Source organism: Falco rusticolus, chromosome 3 (genome assembly GCF_015220075.1).
Source record: "Falco rusticolus isolate bFalRus1 chromosome 3, bFalRus1.pri, whole genome shotgun sequence".
NCBI lineage: Eukaryota > Metazoa > Chordata > Aves > Falconiformes > Falconidae > Falco > Falco rusticolus.
The window spans coordinates 119492791-119508653 of record NC_051189.1 but is presented as its reverse complement, the minus strand read 5'-3'; the positions used below and the strand labels follow the sequence as shown (position 1 = coordinate 119508653).

The 15863-nt window shown below is 56.2% G+C and overlaps 3 protein-coding genes across 15 annotated transcripts in view; 2 read left to right on the top strand and 1 right to left on the bottom strand.

Moving 5' to 3' along the window:
* Positions 1-1584: 1584 nt before the first annotated feature.
* On the top strand, positions 1585-8226 carry SMPDL3B (sphingomyelin phosphodiesterase acid like 3B). Its single transcript, XM_037382243.1, has 8 exons — positions 1585-1914; positions 2019-2232; positions 3694-3791; positions 4358-4501; positions 5079-5251; positions 5398-5578; positions 6081-6214; positions 7257-8226. Exons 1-8 carry the CDS (start codon positions 1593-1595, stop codon positions 7647-7649), a joined length of 1659 nt encoding a protein of 552 aa, XP_037238140.1. The 5' UTR covers positions 1585-1592; the 3' UTR covers positions 7650-8226.
* Positions 8227-8634: 408 nt separating this feature from the next.
* On the top strand, positions 8635-11765 carry XKR8 (XK related 8). The gene is given in 4 exon segments (XM_037382001.1): positions 8635-8930; positions 9647-9843; positions 10748-11430; positions 11432-11765. Coding segments are annotated over 4 exon segments (1233 nt in total). The 3' UTR covers positions 11489-11765.
* Positions 11766-12682: 917 nt separating this feature from the next.
* The window catches only part of EYA3 (EYA transcriptional coactivator and phosphatase 3), a 59355-nt gene continuing 56174 nt past the window's right edge, over positions 12683-15863 (bottom strand). For all 13 annotated transcript variants that reach the window (XM_037378718.1, XM_037378722.1, XM_037378727.1 and 10 more), the window contains one exon: positions 12683-15527. In XM_037378718.1, coding sequence (XP_037234615.1) covers positions 15447-15527 — 81 coding nt within the window. In that variant the 3' untranslated portion in view covers positions 12683-15446. The remainder of the gene's footprint in view (positions 15528-15863) is intronic.

Here is a 15863-nt window from a genome sequence, read left to right as displayed (position 1 = left end):
TCGTTTGAACACACTGTAGACCTGAAAGGAGTCAAAACCAGTCATCTGCTCTGCTCTCTCTGTCCGCTTCCAAGAGACCTCCACAGAGCAACAAGAGGAAAGAACCCTCAAACAGTAAAAAAAGCAGGTGTTCAACTATATAACTTGGCTAGGGGAATGGAAGCAGGACAGAACCTTTTCTGAAGTTGTGATAAATTTGCAGTTAAGACAGCTTAATCTTAACTCGAGTTAAGCCAGAATATCTGCCTAATTACTTTCCCCAAAGTCATTCAACTGAACTCAGCTGTCTGCCTACAAATACGTGTTTCATTAACATGGGCTAGCTTTAAAGGTTTGCTATACCAGCATGAGAGTCCAGTGGGAGTTATCAGCATTTCAGGAGTCATGCATCAGAAAACAAGACAACACTCATTGGTACACATCTTCACATCTATCACTGAGCCACCAACAAATTCCTGGTTCACTCTCTCCTTGTATTATTCCTCCACAGAAGTACTGAGCACGCATCTCAGTTCAGCTACGAAGTAACAGTTGAGCTTCAGCAGCTGAACTTTAAAAAATTATACAAAGTGATTCAACATAGAATCACGCATGGACTACAAAACAGGAGAGTCACATACAGTACACCAGTGATCTCTGCTACAGCAGATTCTCCCTTGGATTTTGGAGGCATGTTATCCCTACAACACTCCTCAGAAAACCCACGTTTTTGATAAAAAAAAGTCCTGCAAGGAGTGAGGAGTTGGACTTGATCCTTAAGGATCCCTTGCAGCCTGAGATATTCTATGATTCTGTAACTTTCTTCACTGCTCCCACAAGCTTTTAAAGAAGCGTGTTGGCAATGAACTCGATGTTTACTTACATCAGTATCAACCCACTGCCTAACGTCCATCGGGGCCGCGGTCATGTCGTCCACCTTGTAGAGGATGTTTGTCGGTGCCTTCTCGGCGTGCCGAATGACGCCCACGATGGTGACCTGCCTCGGGAAGGGGGGGCGGTTACCCGGGAAGGGGGGACGGCTACCCGGGAAGGCCCCGAGAGGCACGGCTGTCCCACCGCCCCCTCCCGCCCGCCGTTCCCGGCGCCCACCTGGGCGATCTCCATGTCGCAGATCCGGAAGGTCTCGTCTCCCTGCTCGGCCGCCAGCAGCTGCGACACGGTGCAGGGCACGATGTTCTGCGAGCGGATCCTCTGCAAGTGGCAGCGGGGCCGTCAGCGGCGGGGCCGTCAGCGGCGGGGCGGCCGCCCCCTCCCGCTGCCCCGGCCGCCGCTCCGCGCTCCGGCGCCGGCCCAGGCCCCGCTCCCGGCCTACCTGCTTCTTCTCCGCCTGCGTGCCGGCGGGGGAGCCGAAGCCGCCCGGGGACTGCGTGTAGCCGCCCGCGGGCGCCGAGGGGCCCACGCTGCCGTACCCACCGTCGAAGGTACCTGAGGGGGGAAGGAGAGCCGGTGAGGCGGTGGAGGCGACGCCCCCCCATCCCCGCCGCCATTAACGGGGCGCGGCAGCGGCGGCCTCAGGGCCCCTTCCCCGGGGTCCCCCCGCCCCCCTGCCGCCCCCGGCCCGGCCGCCCCGGCCCGCACCGTGCCCGCTCCACATGGCGGCGGCCTCTCGCTGGGCGCCAACCGGCCCGCGCGCTCCGCCCCTCCCCGCGCCGCCGGCTCCCGCCCAATCCGTGCGCGCCGCTCCCGGCGGCCGACAGCCAATCGCGGCCCTCCGTCTTCCGGCTCCTTCCAATAGGGGAGCCCCGCGGGGAGGCAAGCGGCCGCCGCCGCTTTGGGTGCGGGCGATGCCCGGCCGCGCTGCGGTGAGGGAGCGCGAGGGGCGGGGCCGGGCGGGGCCGGGCACGGCACGGCAGCGGCTGCCCGGCATGCGGCCCGTCGCGCTCCTGCTCTGCCCGCTGGCCGCGGCCCTGTCAGGTAAGTGGGGGGCAGCGCGGCCGGCCGGGCGGGGGCCCGAGCGGTGCCCGGCGGCGGCTCCGCGCCCCCGCCCCGCTGAGCCCCGCGTCTCCCGGCGGCGGCAGGGCGCTTCTGGCACGTCACCGACCTGCACTGGGACCCCGACTACGACGCGGCCGTGGCCGCCGGGCAGGTGTGCCCCTCGGGCGGCCCCCGCGCCGCGCCCGCCGCCGGGCCCTGGGGCAGCTACCTCTGCGACGCACCCTGGCGCCTGCTCGTCTCGGCCGCCCGCGCCATGAGGAGGCGCCTGCAGCGGCCGGACTTCGTCCTCTGGACCGGGTGAGGCTGCGGGGAGGGCCGGGGTCGCGCCGCCCGGGGGGGGTCCCGCGGCTGACGGAGCCCGCCTCAGCTCGCCTGCCCCGCGGGGGGAGGCACCGAGCGCTCCCGGGGCGCGCGCCGGCCGGGCGGGCTGTCGTTCTCGGCGCGGCCCTGCCGGCTCGGGGAGTTTGGGGGGGGGGGGGGCGCGACCCAGCGCCCCTTACGCGGGGCGAGGTGGGGATGTGCCCGTCGTGCAAACAGGCTTGGGGAGGGCGCCGCTGCGGGGGGCTCTCGGCGCCGGCCAGGGGCTCCCGACAAGCCCCAGCAGCGACAGGCAGGTAAGGGGGGGCGCGCAGCCCACCGCCCCTCGTTTGCTTTCGGCTCGCTGCCGGCCCTGGCTGAGCTCCCGCGGGGCGGGGGGCGCGGGGCGCTGCTCTGGTCGTGAGCGAGCCCTGCCTGTCCGGCAGCGCTGCAGAACAGAGTTCGACGTCTCCTCAAACTGTAAAGAGGCACCTGGGAGACTCGTCTCAAAAAGGGGCTGTTTTGCTTTAGAAGCAGGAAGAACCCACCCCCCCCAAATGGAGTATGTTTTTTCCTAGTATGGTCTCCAAAAGTGGGTACCCTGTTCCACAGGAGGCCTCCATAGCACTTACAGATAGTAAAAGCTTTATTTTGCACTATTATTCTAAGTGCCTGTGTCTTCTTGTAGTGTCTGCTTTTCTCCTAATAGTGCAACATCAGCCTGTAATCTGCTGTAACCTCCAGTCCTAGTTCGCAGTGCTGTTGTCTGGCCCCACGGTTCAGTTTTCTGTCTCTGTGGATGAATGTTTATACTTAGAAGTAGTTATTGGTCCTTATGACTTTATGTTGATTTTATTTTTCCTTCAAACTATTTCTCCCACTTTGACATCACTTTGAATTTTCATCTTTGTCTTCGATGGGCTTGTTGACAGCCCACCATCATCTACAAATGGCACAAGCCTATTAGTGAAGACATGGAAGTGTGCATCTGCCACGCTTTTGGAGGCAGACCTCAATGATCACTACCTTACTGGAGGCATTCCTTTGTTTTAATAAGAGTTGTTACCCTGCTGTTTGAACAGCTGTGCCAACAGCTTTGCTTTGCTGATTGACCTGAGACTGCAAAATGCTGCTCCTTGCAGTATTTCCAGTCAGCTTTAATGTCTATTAAATGCACCAGGGCAGAGTGAGCCTCCACTTCATACGCTTGTGTTTAGGTTTTCATATGCTTGTTACAGGTTTTTCAAGGTAGGATAAAGTGGAGCCCGCTTCCACTGTGAACAATTCCTTGAAAGTCCATCAGTGCCTTGGCCAGTCAACACAGTGCTGGTTCCAGGCACCCAAAAGCTTCAACTTTATTTTCTAGGAGGCACAAAGAAAAGTCAGCAAGTTTCTCTGCCTTGCGTATCACTTTAAGTGTATGCTCTGTTAGTCACAGACATGCTGCTTTTATTTATCTAGAGATGATACTCCTCACGTCCCCAATGAGAAGCTTGGAGAAGAAAAGGTTCTGCACATAATAGAAAATCTGACTTCTCTGATCAAAGAGACGTTTCCAGGTAGGATTTGATGGGATGAGAAGGGGAGAGGGGCACAGTCTCTCATGGGAAGAACTTACCAGGGTGGAAAAATGACAGAATTGGGAAGGGGAAATGCACAGAAGGGCTGTGGTTGCTGGGACTTGTTTTTTCCTCTTCTGAGTTGCTGTATGGCATGAGGTGTGTCTTATGCACACTCATTGTTTCAGGTTAACTCACTCAAGAGAGGAAAATATTACAGAAATTACACTTCTGTAATTAGTCATTAAGACAGAAAAGGCTTAAGATTTCCTCATGCTTAATCCATGTCAGCAGTGGGGGAAGGAGTCTTATTGATGGTGAAAGCTCACCGATTCATCTGTAAAGCCGTGGCTCTGGGGTGGCTTGTCCTGCAGAGGGGATGGTCTTTGCAGCGTTGTACTCTCAGTCATTGCAGCCACGTGGCTGTGGTGTGGATGATTTGCTTTTGCGAGGCTCTCAAGCCATACTGTTCTTCCCAAGTGTGTGAGTGCCTCAGGGAGCTTTGGTGCTGAGGAACTCTGAAGCAAGCACGCAATTACTCTGAGCCTCCTTTTCTCTGTTTCTAGATACCAAAGTCTACGCAGCAATGGGCAATCATGACTTCCACCCCAAGAATCAGTTTCCAGGGAGACAGCACAGGATCTACAACCGAACAGCTGAACTATGGCGTCCCTGGCTGAATGATGCTTCCACTGCTTTTTTCAGGGCAGGTGTGGCACCACTGGCTCATGTTGGCAGCAATCTGGGGAGTTGGGGGTGGTTTAGGAGAATACCATGAAGGGTTTTCCCAGCCTCTATGCTCAGAGAAACAATACCTATGAAGTATTTGCAAAGGAAGGGTCCTATTTAGTGCTGACTTCTGGCACTGTGTTCTCCTGCTTGCAAGAAAAGAAGTTTTTTTATGCTTTAGTCTTTCCTGCTTTCCTCGAGTTACTGGAAAGTGCCCCTATGGAGAATGCAGAGTGGTGAACTTCGGTGGAAGAAAAAAGAACTTTTAAGAAAGCTGCTGGTGCAGGCAGCACTGTGGTGCTCTGGAGCTGCCCAGCTCCTGCTCGCCCTCCCTTCACCCTGAGAGGCATCAGTACCACAGGAGGCACCCAGCGAGAAGAGTCGCTCCAGATCCCTGTTCTGGTGTGGTCAGAGTGCGGCTGGCGCCTTGTCCAGATGGTGACTTTGCTGTGGCTATGGCCAAAGAGAGCTGACAGGGTTGGAAACAAAGGGATGCGGTGTCACGACAACCAGCTTGACCAGACCTCCAGCTCTTTCCCTGTGGGTTACATTTTTCAGGAGCTTTCTACAGTGAGAAGCTGCCCAGCCCAGGGACAAGGGGGCGAATGGTTGTCCTCAATACCAATCTGTACTACGACCAGAATGATGAGACAGCTGATGAGGAAGATCCTGGAGGGCAGTTCCAGTGGCTGGAAGAAACACTGACCAATGCCTCTAGAGCAGATGAAATGGTATTAAAAGAAATGAATAAACAAACTTTGTGGAGGGCTTCTCCTACCCTGGAAGCTCTTCTCACGCCTGCTTTCCCCTCTGTGTGATCACAGTGAGCCGGTGGGAAGCATGGGCTTTGTGTTCAGTGCAACTCTTTCTTTTGTAGGTCTATATTGTGGGGCATGTCCCTCCTGGCTTCTTTGAGAAGAAACGAGGAAAGCCCTGGTTCCGGAGTGGCTTCAATGAGCGGTACTTGACGACTGTGCAGAAGCACCACAGAGTGATTGCTGCCCAGTTCTTTGGGCACCATCACACAGACAGCTTTCGGATGTTTTACAGTGATACAGGTATTGGTTCTGGCCACCCAAGCATTTGCGTATTAGCTCTGCCAGCTCCCAGAAAATGACTGTTGATGAGAGGTTTTGTTCAGTGGCTGTTAGCTGAATGCAGCTGAGAAGCCAGAAAAGGCTTGTGAAATGCTTTGGTCAACAAGAGACAGCAGTGGTTCTGATCACCACCCCCAGCCTGTAGCTCCAGCCCTCCTTCCTGTTTACCCTCAAATTTTGTCATTTTGTCTGGGTCTCCTTGGCTGAGTGTGGTTCTCTTGTGCACCCTCAGTGCAGGAGTCTTTGGCAGCAGTGGAAAGCCTGTTCTCAGCTGCAGCAGTCCCATGTTCAATCCCTGAGGCTGTCCAATGTGCCGATCTTGACGTGTGCTGTCGTGACTAGGGCTGGTGACAAAACTGCTGTTTGCAGTGTGATCTGTTCCTGGGGTGCTCGCTGCTATGTGGACAGGGTGTGATACAAGCCAGCATCTCCCACTCATGGGTGGTTTTGCCTTTTTGTTAAGGTTCTCCAATCAATGTCATGTTCCTGGCCCCTGGAGTGACTCCCTGGAAAACGACATTACCTGGAGTGAACAATGGAGCCAACAACCCTGGGATTCGGGTGATCAACTACGATCCAGACACCCTTCAGGTGTTGGTAGGGGATCCCCACGTGCTGCACGGTGCAGTTTTCTAGAAGAGTACTTTAATTCCTCCATGAAGTTTCAGCCTCCTGTCTAGCACAAAGATTTAGTAAGCCTGTCAGTGAGTAAGAGCAAGACGACCACAGTCAGCTGGGCCAGCTTTTCTGCCGGGATGAGTTACTCAGGGCAGCACAGGACAAGTTTTGTCATGTTCTTGATGTCTTTAGCTAGTTTCCCTTGACACTTGCTTTACTACCTAGGTAATGTGGATTGCAGAGCTTCTTGTTCAGGACTAACAAACTCCTCAAATCCCCTCCAAAAACTTCTAACCATCTAGGAAATTATTTGGGTCCCCCTACTTGCTAAATTGTTTCATTTGCAATGGATCTGAATTTGGATGACTTGTAGGGGCAGCTTCTGTTTCCTCTGTCTCTTATTTGCAAAGAGGCAGAGGATGGGTTGTTTGTGCCTTTCTTTGCCATGGACCCAGCAGCTCTGTGGCTGCTCTGTTTACACATTTATAGCATGAGAAACGAATGCTGAAATACACTGTGGAAGGCTAGGGAACTGGTGAGGCAGAGAGAAAAGGGTAAGGGCTGAGAACAGAAGCTGTGAAAAATGTTAGTCTGTAGTTTGCTCACAGTTGAGAAAATAACTTCACTTGGTGAGCAACTCTAGTGCAATCCTTGCTTCTGCCAGTGGGCAGTGTTGATAGTAAATAAGAGTGATTTTTTTTTTTTTTAAGGTGTCCAGGCCTGAACTTTGTGATGTTTGGTGGTAAAAGTCAAGCAGAGAAAAGCCGTTCATGCCTGATGAGTTCTGGAGGCTCTCACCTGAGGTGTCTGTCCCCAGGTTCACGTATCGGTGGAAAGCAGCCGTTGGGAGGCAGCTGAGCCCTCGCTGGGCAGGGAGGTGTGCTGCCTGCAGTGAATACATGTAGCTGTTGTGCTGCACAGCAGCACCGGGGAGAAGGGGCTGATCACAGCCTAGCCAGGCATTTCCCTCGAGGGCTGAGCCTTTCTTGATTTGTCTTCGTTCTCTTTTCTCTCCCTGCAGGATATGGTGACTTACTACTTGAACCTAACCCGTGCGAACATGATGGCCCCAACATGGGAGGAAGAGTTCCCAACATGGGAGGAAGAGTATGTGCTGACAGAAGCCTTCCAAGTCCCTGATGGCTCTGCGCGCTCCATGCAAACGGTGCTGGAGAGGATATCAAAGGATCCCCACTATCTGCAGCAGTACTATGAGTTTAACTCTGTCAGATATGACCTCACCCCATGTGAGGAGGCCTGCCGTGTCGATCATGTCTGTGCCATCAGGGAAATTGATTTTACAAAATACGATGAGTGCGTTAAAGCCAGCAGCTCTGCCTCTGCAGCTGTCAGTGTTTGGTTTTTATTCTTCTGCTTGCTCTTAAGACTTCTCAGTCTGCAGCAAGCACTGTAATGACAGAGAGCAAGAGAAAACGAAGAGAGTGCAAGTTCGTGATGCACGTGAGTTGGCAGTTGTGAATGCTTTTGGTGTTGAGAACTTACTCGGAAACCAAGACAAAATCAGTGGCTCTTACTAAAAGCTCTGTGATGTCAATTTGAAATCTTTTTCTAGAAAAGCTTGATGTACCAGAAAAGGGCAGTGATTGTTACAGTCTTTGTGCCAGGCTGACTGGTGCCAGGGAGCGTGTCCCGCTCGTCCCGTGATGTCTGAGGCAGTCTCCTGAATCAGATGAATTCCAGGCCCTGTGGATGGGAGCTGTGAGCTGCCCTGTGTCCCTGAGGAGTCTGCTGCCAGGTGGGTACCTTCTGGAAAGGCCACCAACTGGTGACCCAGAAGGTCTTGTTTTGGTGGCCTTGCGCAGTAGCAGCCTTGCCTTTGGCTTGTGAGCTAAGCCAGGTGGGATTAGTTCTTTGACAGTGTATGAACTTAAGCAAGTGTGGGCTGTGACTTTCATGTGTCAGCATCCAAGATGAGGCTCTAGGCTAGTGAGGTTGATTATTAATAAATAATAAACACCTCTTCCCTTCTGTGCCCTCTGAACTCACCCCTTCCTTCACTGGGCTGTTGTGGGCTGACCTTGACCGCTTGACCGTTTAAGGATCTCCGAGCGCTGGGGCGATGGGCATGGGGCAGCCTCGGGCTTTGCTGCCCTTGGGGCAGGGGGCGTGAGGCACGGCAGGAGCGGGCGGTGGCTGGGGAGGGGGCCGGGCGCTCTCCCCGGGGCCTGATGCGGCCGAGCAGGAGCGCGCAGGGCAGCGCGGAGCCGTGCTGGGAGCGGCGCCCCGGCGGGTCTGCAGCCGGTACGGGCTGCGGCGGGGCCGGTGCCCGGGGCAGAGCCGCTCGGGCTGGGCACGCGGCCGGGGGCGGGGCCGCGGGAGGGCGGGGCGTTCGCGCGGGGCGGGGCCGGGGCGCGCCCGGGGGCGGGGCGGCGGTGCTGATGGCGGCGCGGGCCGCCCCGCCGCGGTTCGGGCCGCTGCAGCTGGCGCTGGCGGCGGCGGGGACGGTGGCGGCGGCGCTGGACGTGTGCGCCGACGGGTGGGTGGCAGCGGGGTACGCGCGGGGCGGGCAGCCCGGCTGGGCCGCGCTGGCGCTGGCGCTGCTGGCCGCCGCCTCGGTCGCCACCCAGGCCTGCAGCTGGCTCTGGCTGCGCTCCGACCCGCCCGCCCTGCGGCCCGACGTGCCCCCCGGGCTGCTTGCCGCCCTCCACGTTCTCCAGCTCGGCATCCTCTTCAGGTACAGCTTCCCCCCGGGCATCCCTGGTGCCTCGCCTCAGCCCCCCCCTGCCCCGGCGTCCCCCTTCCCGGTCCCTCCGCCCCGCCGCCCCCCCCCCCCCCCCCCCCGGTGCCGGGCTGCCCCCTCCCCTTGCTCCTGCGAGGAGTCAGGGCCCCGACTCACTGCGGCTGCCGCTGCCCTTGGGCATCCCGAAGGCCGGGGATGGGCAGGACGGGACCCCCCGTGCCCCCCCCCCCAAGTGTTCGATGTTCGGGGGCTCCCTGGGCAGAGTGGCTCGGCCCAGCCCTGGGTTGGGACCGGGGGATGTGTGTGTGGGGGGGGTGGCCTGTGTCCCCCCAGCTCCCCACCTGCCTCCCACAGCTCCGGCCACCTCGCCAGACTGGGGCTGGGTGTCGGAGCCCTGAAACCTTGGCTCATCCTTGGGCCTCCTGGCTGGGTGGGCAGCGCCCGGCTGGGTTGTGCCTCCGCTCCGGGGAAGGAAAGAGCCAGTTTCTGCCCAGGGTGACACTTGGTGTCACTTGAAGTTCGAGAAGTCAGCCTGACACTTGAACTTCACCCAGCGTGGAGCATCGCGTGGGGCTGCGGGGCCTGGCTCGGGCAGCAGCAATCTGAGCAGGGATGGGAGCGTTTGAAGCTGTCCTGCCAGGGCAGCCTGGGGGCTGCGGGGGGGCTGCGGTGCCACCCAGCCCCTCCCCCACCACCTGGTCCCCACACAGGTGCCTCCATGCTCTGAAGGTGGGCTGGAAGGTGTGCTGGGAGAAGGCGGAGGAGGAGGAGGAGCAGAGCCGCATGGCCTTCCTCTCCCATGACATCAGCATGCTGCGCCTCTTTGAGACTTTCCTGGAGAACACCCCACAGCTCATCCTGCTCCTCTATGTGATCCTGCGGACAAACAAGGCAGAGCCCTCCCAGGGTGAGGGGGCTGGAGGGCGTGGGCTGGAGGTCAGAGCAGGTTGGATGGGACAGACCAGACGGGCTGTCTGGGGGCTGCAGGACCCAGCAGGACACTGTTCATCTGTCCTTGCTTGAGGTTCCCATGTCACTCCTTCCCTCGATATGACATGTAGGAGAGCAGACACCTGTCCTGTCCTTACAGCATCACAGACTGGCCGGGGCTGGAAGGGACCTGGGGAGGTCACCCAGCCCGACCCCTGCTGGAGCAGGCTCCCTAGAGTGGTTGGAGTTGCATCCAGGGGGGTTTTGAATGTCCCCAGAGAGGGAGACTCCACGACCTCTCTGGGCAGCCTGTTCCAACGCTCCGCCACCCTCAAGGTAAAGAAGTTCTTCCTCATATTCAGAGGGAACTTCTTGTGTTTCCGTTTGTGCCTGTTGCCCCTTGTTCTGTCTCTGGACACTACAGAAAAGAGCCTGGCCCCGTCCCCTTAACACTCGCCCGTAAGGTATCTGTATGCGTTTGTAAGATCCCCTCTCAGTCTTCCCTTCTCCAGGATGAACAGGCCGAGCCCCCTCGCCTTTTCCCGTGAGCGAAATGCTCCTGTCCCCTCATCATCTTCATAATCGCATGCCTCAGTGGACTGTGCTGGGCTTGGGGTGGGAGGGTTGGAGCTGGGGGACCTCTGTGCCACTTGGTCCTGTCACCTCTTCCCCATCCCTTGGGCAAGGCCAGGCACCAGCCTCCACCTCAGGGAGCGCGGAAGGTGGGGGGAGAGACGTAGGTGCTGAGGCTCTGACCCCCCCAAAGCAGCTGCTTTGCGAGGTGGTGGGAAGCTCGTTTTAGCAGTGCTGGGCAGGGGGAGGTTTAAGCTGAGCTGGGCCCCCTCAATCTGCCCTCAGCATCTCCACCACTGTGTTTGCAGGGCTGGGGATCTGCACCGCGCTCCTGTGTGTGACCTGGTCTCTACTGGACTACCACCAGTCCCTGCGCTCCTTCTTGCGGGACAAGTACGAGCTGAGCCTGGGCTCCTCCGTTGTCTACTTCCTGTGGAACTTCTTCCTCATCTGCCCCCGCATCCTTGTGGTCACCCTCTTTGCCCTGCTCTTGCCCTATGGCGTGGCTGTCCACTTCTCGCTCGTGTGGCTGGTGATGTTCATCTGGGTCAGCCTGCAGGGCACAGACTTCATGGAGTCACCAGGTCCCGAGAAGCTCTACCGAGCCATGGTGGCCGTGATCCTCTACTTCAGCTGGTTCAACGTGGCGCAGGGGAGGACGCTGTACCGCAGCATCATCTATCACGGCTTCATACTGGTGGACAGCACGCTGCTGGCCCTGTCCTGGCTCTGGTGCCGCTCCCCCTCTGACGAGCACTCGTTCCTCATCCCAGTGGTCTCTGCTGCCCTGCCCTGCTACTTGCTGGGGCTGGCGCTGAGGGTCACCTACTACAGGTGGCTGCACCCCAACAGGCAGGCGTGGCAAGAAGGTGGCTGCGATGAGGTGGATGCCCACGGGAGGGGTGATGGGCCGGAGTTTCGCTCGCTCTCGGTACCAGGCCTGGTGAACAGGCGGATGTGGTGGCTGGCCCAGACCCAGCTCCCCCTCTCCCCGGGGGGCAGGGCAGCGCTTGCTGAATGGGGCTGCTGCCACAGAGTCTGCTGTCTGAGGCCGGCTCCTCCAGAGTGACCTGCCAGGGAGGCAGACGTTGGTCCTGCTCCTGGTCCTGACCCCCCGGGCTGTTGTTTTGGGCGGTGGAGGGACCTGGCAGAAACCAAGGGTAACGTGCAAGCACCCAGCAGGTCACAGGGCTCCTGTGGCTGTGCCCCTCGGGAGAGCCACAATGTTTGTGGGGGGGTCCACCATATTGTGGCTGCCCTGCCATGTCAGCTTCTTTTGTTATTTATTATTAGCTTTTTCCAAAAAGAAAAACTCACCCAAAAAAGAGCAATGGTTTTTTTCTGTCTGTGGCCTCTCCTGTGCCTGCTGCCACTGTTGCTGCCCAGGCAGGTGGGTGCTGGTGGGGGAAGAGCTTGTTCCCCCCCTTGGAAGCAGCAATCTGAGTTTTCTGTTTCCAGCCAGGATTTTCCTTCTCCTTTGATTTTTGCTCTTAAGGTCAAAGATCACCTGTTAGGACTATGTTCAGGGAGGGCGCTCCCATGGGAGATCTGCGCTGGGAGAACGCGGGCAGAGCGGTGGCACGTCGCCACCCTGGGGAGGGTGCTGTGGGATGGTGCAGGGTCAGGGCAGGTGGGGGCTTTGCCCCTTCAGCGACAGGGAAGTTGGTCCCAGTGTGGATTCTCTTCGGGCAGGAACGAGGAATGTTGCTTCTGGCATTTCCCAGGTCCCTTCCTGCCTTTCCCCTCTGCCACACCCTGGGCAGCGGCTCCCGAAGCCCCCGAGGCCATCACGGGGGCCAGGGACTGACCGCAGAGGTGTCAGAGAACAGGCTGAAGCAGCGACTATAGAAAATAGACTTTATTTTTTTTTTTTCTCCAGTTCATAGGACAGTTCCCATTACAGACCATGAACAGGCAGAGGCTGTGTGGTGCCCAGGACCCCTCTCCCACTGCCAGGGCTCCACAGGTCCTGCTGCTTTCCTGAGCGCCAGCACAGACATCTTCCCCCAAGGCTCCCGCAGGCAGCACGCACCGGTGGATCTGGGGGGTTTTTAAACCCTCTGCAGTGGAGCTGGAGGGGAGGCTGGCAGCACCCAGGTGGGTTTGTCACCAGTTCAGCTACAGCCAGTCAGGGGTAACGGGAAAACACAGAGACAGAAGAAAAATCAATGCTTGGATAAAGATGTTGTTCCCACCACATGAGAGACAGGAAAAGTCTTAAATTCAGCCAGCAGAAGAAAAAATAAAATAGCCAGGTCAACCTTTATTAAACATAAAACACAGAAATGTACCATCAACCTCCTATTATAAAAGTACTTTACATACATTCAAGCAAACATAGTATAAATATCAGTATGAAATGTCACTGGCTGCGAGAGTTCCACACTCAGCTAGAATTTTTCCGATATCTTAAAATTTCCTTAAAACATTTTAAAGTAAACAAACACAAAGCAAAGCCAGTCAGCGGCAGGGCTGCTTGGTACCTTGGGTCCAGCACTCGCTGCGAGTGCCTGGGCAAAACACGTCCCACCTCCCAGCGCGGGCCAGCCTGGCTCTCCTGCCAGCTCCCTTTGGATGCTGGGCAAGCGGAGGGGCCGCTCAGCCGCGCCGGATGGCAGGAGGTTAAGGCACAGGTTTTGATCCCAAAGCTCAGCCAGCCACAGTACGAGATGTGCTCCAAATGGGCTGCTTCACCAGCTGGGACATATCCCAAGCCTGCTGACAGGAGACTTTTGGACGCACTGGGGACCCGCAGAGAGATGGTCAGGATCCAGCACAGGCTCTTCTGTGATTGCACCCAAGTCCTGATCTTCTGGCAACATTTCACACTCTGGGAGCGACGGGGCTGCTTCTCGGCCTGGCTCATGTCCCACCAGATCTGCTCGGCTGATGCAGTAGTGATGCTTCACAGGGACCACAGATGAACTGGTCTCTTTATGGACCCAGCAGGAGCCCTATAGCATCTCTCCCTGCTCTGCATGGGGCCCACGCTGCTGTGGAACATCAACACACACCTACACGCGCTGCACCGGCTGTGTGGGATCACCCACTAACACACCTGAGCTCTCTGCCTTGCGTATGCAGCACGTGGGAGAGCATCCCCTGTAGGCTCCTGCTTCTCTTCAACCCCACAAGCACCAGGCAGCACGTCCCCAGCTCGCTCCAGGGGCTCTGCCGGGCCAGCAGCCACGAGCAGCTGAACAGAAAGCAGACCACCCCTGACTCCTGTGACCACCTTGGAGAATCTCCTCTGACTTCGTTTTTTTTCTTTTAAAAGCAAAACTGGAGCTAGGAACATGTGAAACAGACCTCCATGTCCAGTCCCTGAGCTCTGCGAGTCCGCAGCCCTTGCTCTAGGCACCTTCTGCTCCACGGTGGTGACGAGCTGGCCCAGGAACAGGCAGTCCTGGGGCACAGCTCAGCGTGTGCTGACCTGGCCCAGCAGCTCCCCCAGCACTGATGGAAATCATTCCCCGGTAATTAATGCCACAAAAGGAATGTGGCAAACATCACCTGCTTCTGTGGGCACAGCCTGAGTGGGTCAGCGTCCTCCCTGAAGTGACATGCTTTCAGACCAGTCCCCTGTGGGTCCCAGACAGGTGACACTGTGCTGGAGACCACAGATCTGGAGGGGTGTGGGTGCAGCTGCGGCGTCTGGCTCAGTAGGCGCAGCAGAGGCGGTGGGGCACAGCAGACATCTGTCCTTTGTGCAGAAACCCCAGGCACCTGCTGATGTGGTGCCGCTGGGGTACAGGGAGGAGGCAGATACCACTGAACACAGCCTGACCTGGCACAAACCCGACACCCCGTGCCAGCCCCCAGTCTCCAGCTGGCTACTTCTGGCTAGTGGTACTGCAGGTCACCAACTCCAGCCTTTTTTTCCGAGACAGTAGCAGAAAAAAATCAGCATAACCATCACTTACAAGGCCAGTGTGCTCCAGGCTGCCAAGTCACAGTGTCTTAGAAAATTAAGTCCCTCTTAACAAGGGTTTTGTTTCTAACTATGTAGTTAGGCTAATGCAAAGAAGAATACAAGAAAATTGAATCTGATTCTACTAAAAGGAACTTACTCTCACAAATGGAGTCAGGAAAGTAGAGGTGAAGGTTAATAACCATAACCCTTCTTTGTAACATTCATGAGGATTTAGTTCTCTCAGATTATTCCAACTCCAGAAGAGGACTCTGTTCACATCTGAGCAGTCTGCAATAGTGTTGTGCTGTATCTAACGTTCATTGGCAGTTCTGTTTTCCTTTACAGGGAAAAATCTGTGGGATCTACAGTCTGGGTCACGGGTAGCTGAAATCCAATGATCTCCTGCTTGTTAACAGGGCTTGTGCACACATTGACTAGAAGCCACCAGGATCAACTCAGAACACCAACACCTGTACAAGGAACCATGTATCCCAGAAACATTCCCTTATCTATTTTCCAGTATTCCCATGTTGAGGAAATAACATAAGGACATTGTAATAAATTAACTGCTTTGAACACCCAGGGAAGGAGAGAGGACACATTTCATAGCAATAGAGGTATTTTTGACATTTTCATTAATATTTCCTATGAAAAAAACCATAGCTCTTTTTGGCTTTGCGAAACAAGGGAGGTTCAGCTCTGCCATCAGTACTTTTCTATAAAAATAAGGTTTTGTGTTTACTTGGATTCTACAACTAAGCTGAATAGAAAGGAGAAGAGTCTTACAAATACTTCTGCTGTTGTATCACACCCGGAGGCTACCTGCTAGAGGAATTCAGCTGGCTTCTGCAAGTCTCTTCTTCAGACAAGCTCTAGCTCTACTGAGTCTAGAGCATCTTTATAGGACACCTTTGTACTTGGCAGGGCCTGTGCTCCTGAGGAAATGACCTGGTGTCATGTTCTACGGTACAGGTTGCATTAGATATGTTTTCTTCATCACGCTGAAAAGTGAGTCCCCAAATGTATGAGATTTCTGCCTCCCCAGCGATGGAGAGGGCTTGCAGGAGCTGCAGTCATGCCTTTGCTCCAACTTCTTACAGGAAGTCTAACTCGAGGGCTTGGTGAAGGGACACGAGGTCTGCATGATTTGTGATCCTCCAGAAAGGCATGTTGTGCTGTAACAGAAGAGCCAGGTTTATCAGAATGATTTAACAGCTAGGTCGAAGCAGTCAAGGTACACCTGTAGGGTTGTGCAACACTGGTTTTGACAGCACTGTCTGAGCACACCACGTTCAGGAAGGACCTTGGCTGGATGCACATCAGTATCTGAAGCCTATCTTATCTGCACATCTGTTTACGACGGACACTGGCACTATCAGCTGCTTTGCACGCTCCTGATGGCAAACCTCAGCACTCGGCCGTGAGCTGCTGCTTCACCCAGGAAAGCCTTTCCAGGGCTCCCAGGGAACCTGTGTAGATGCCAACTGGCACATGGCAGACAGCACGAAGCC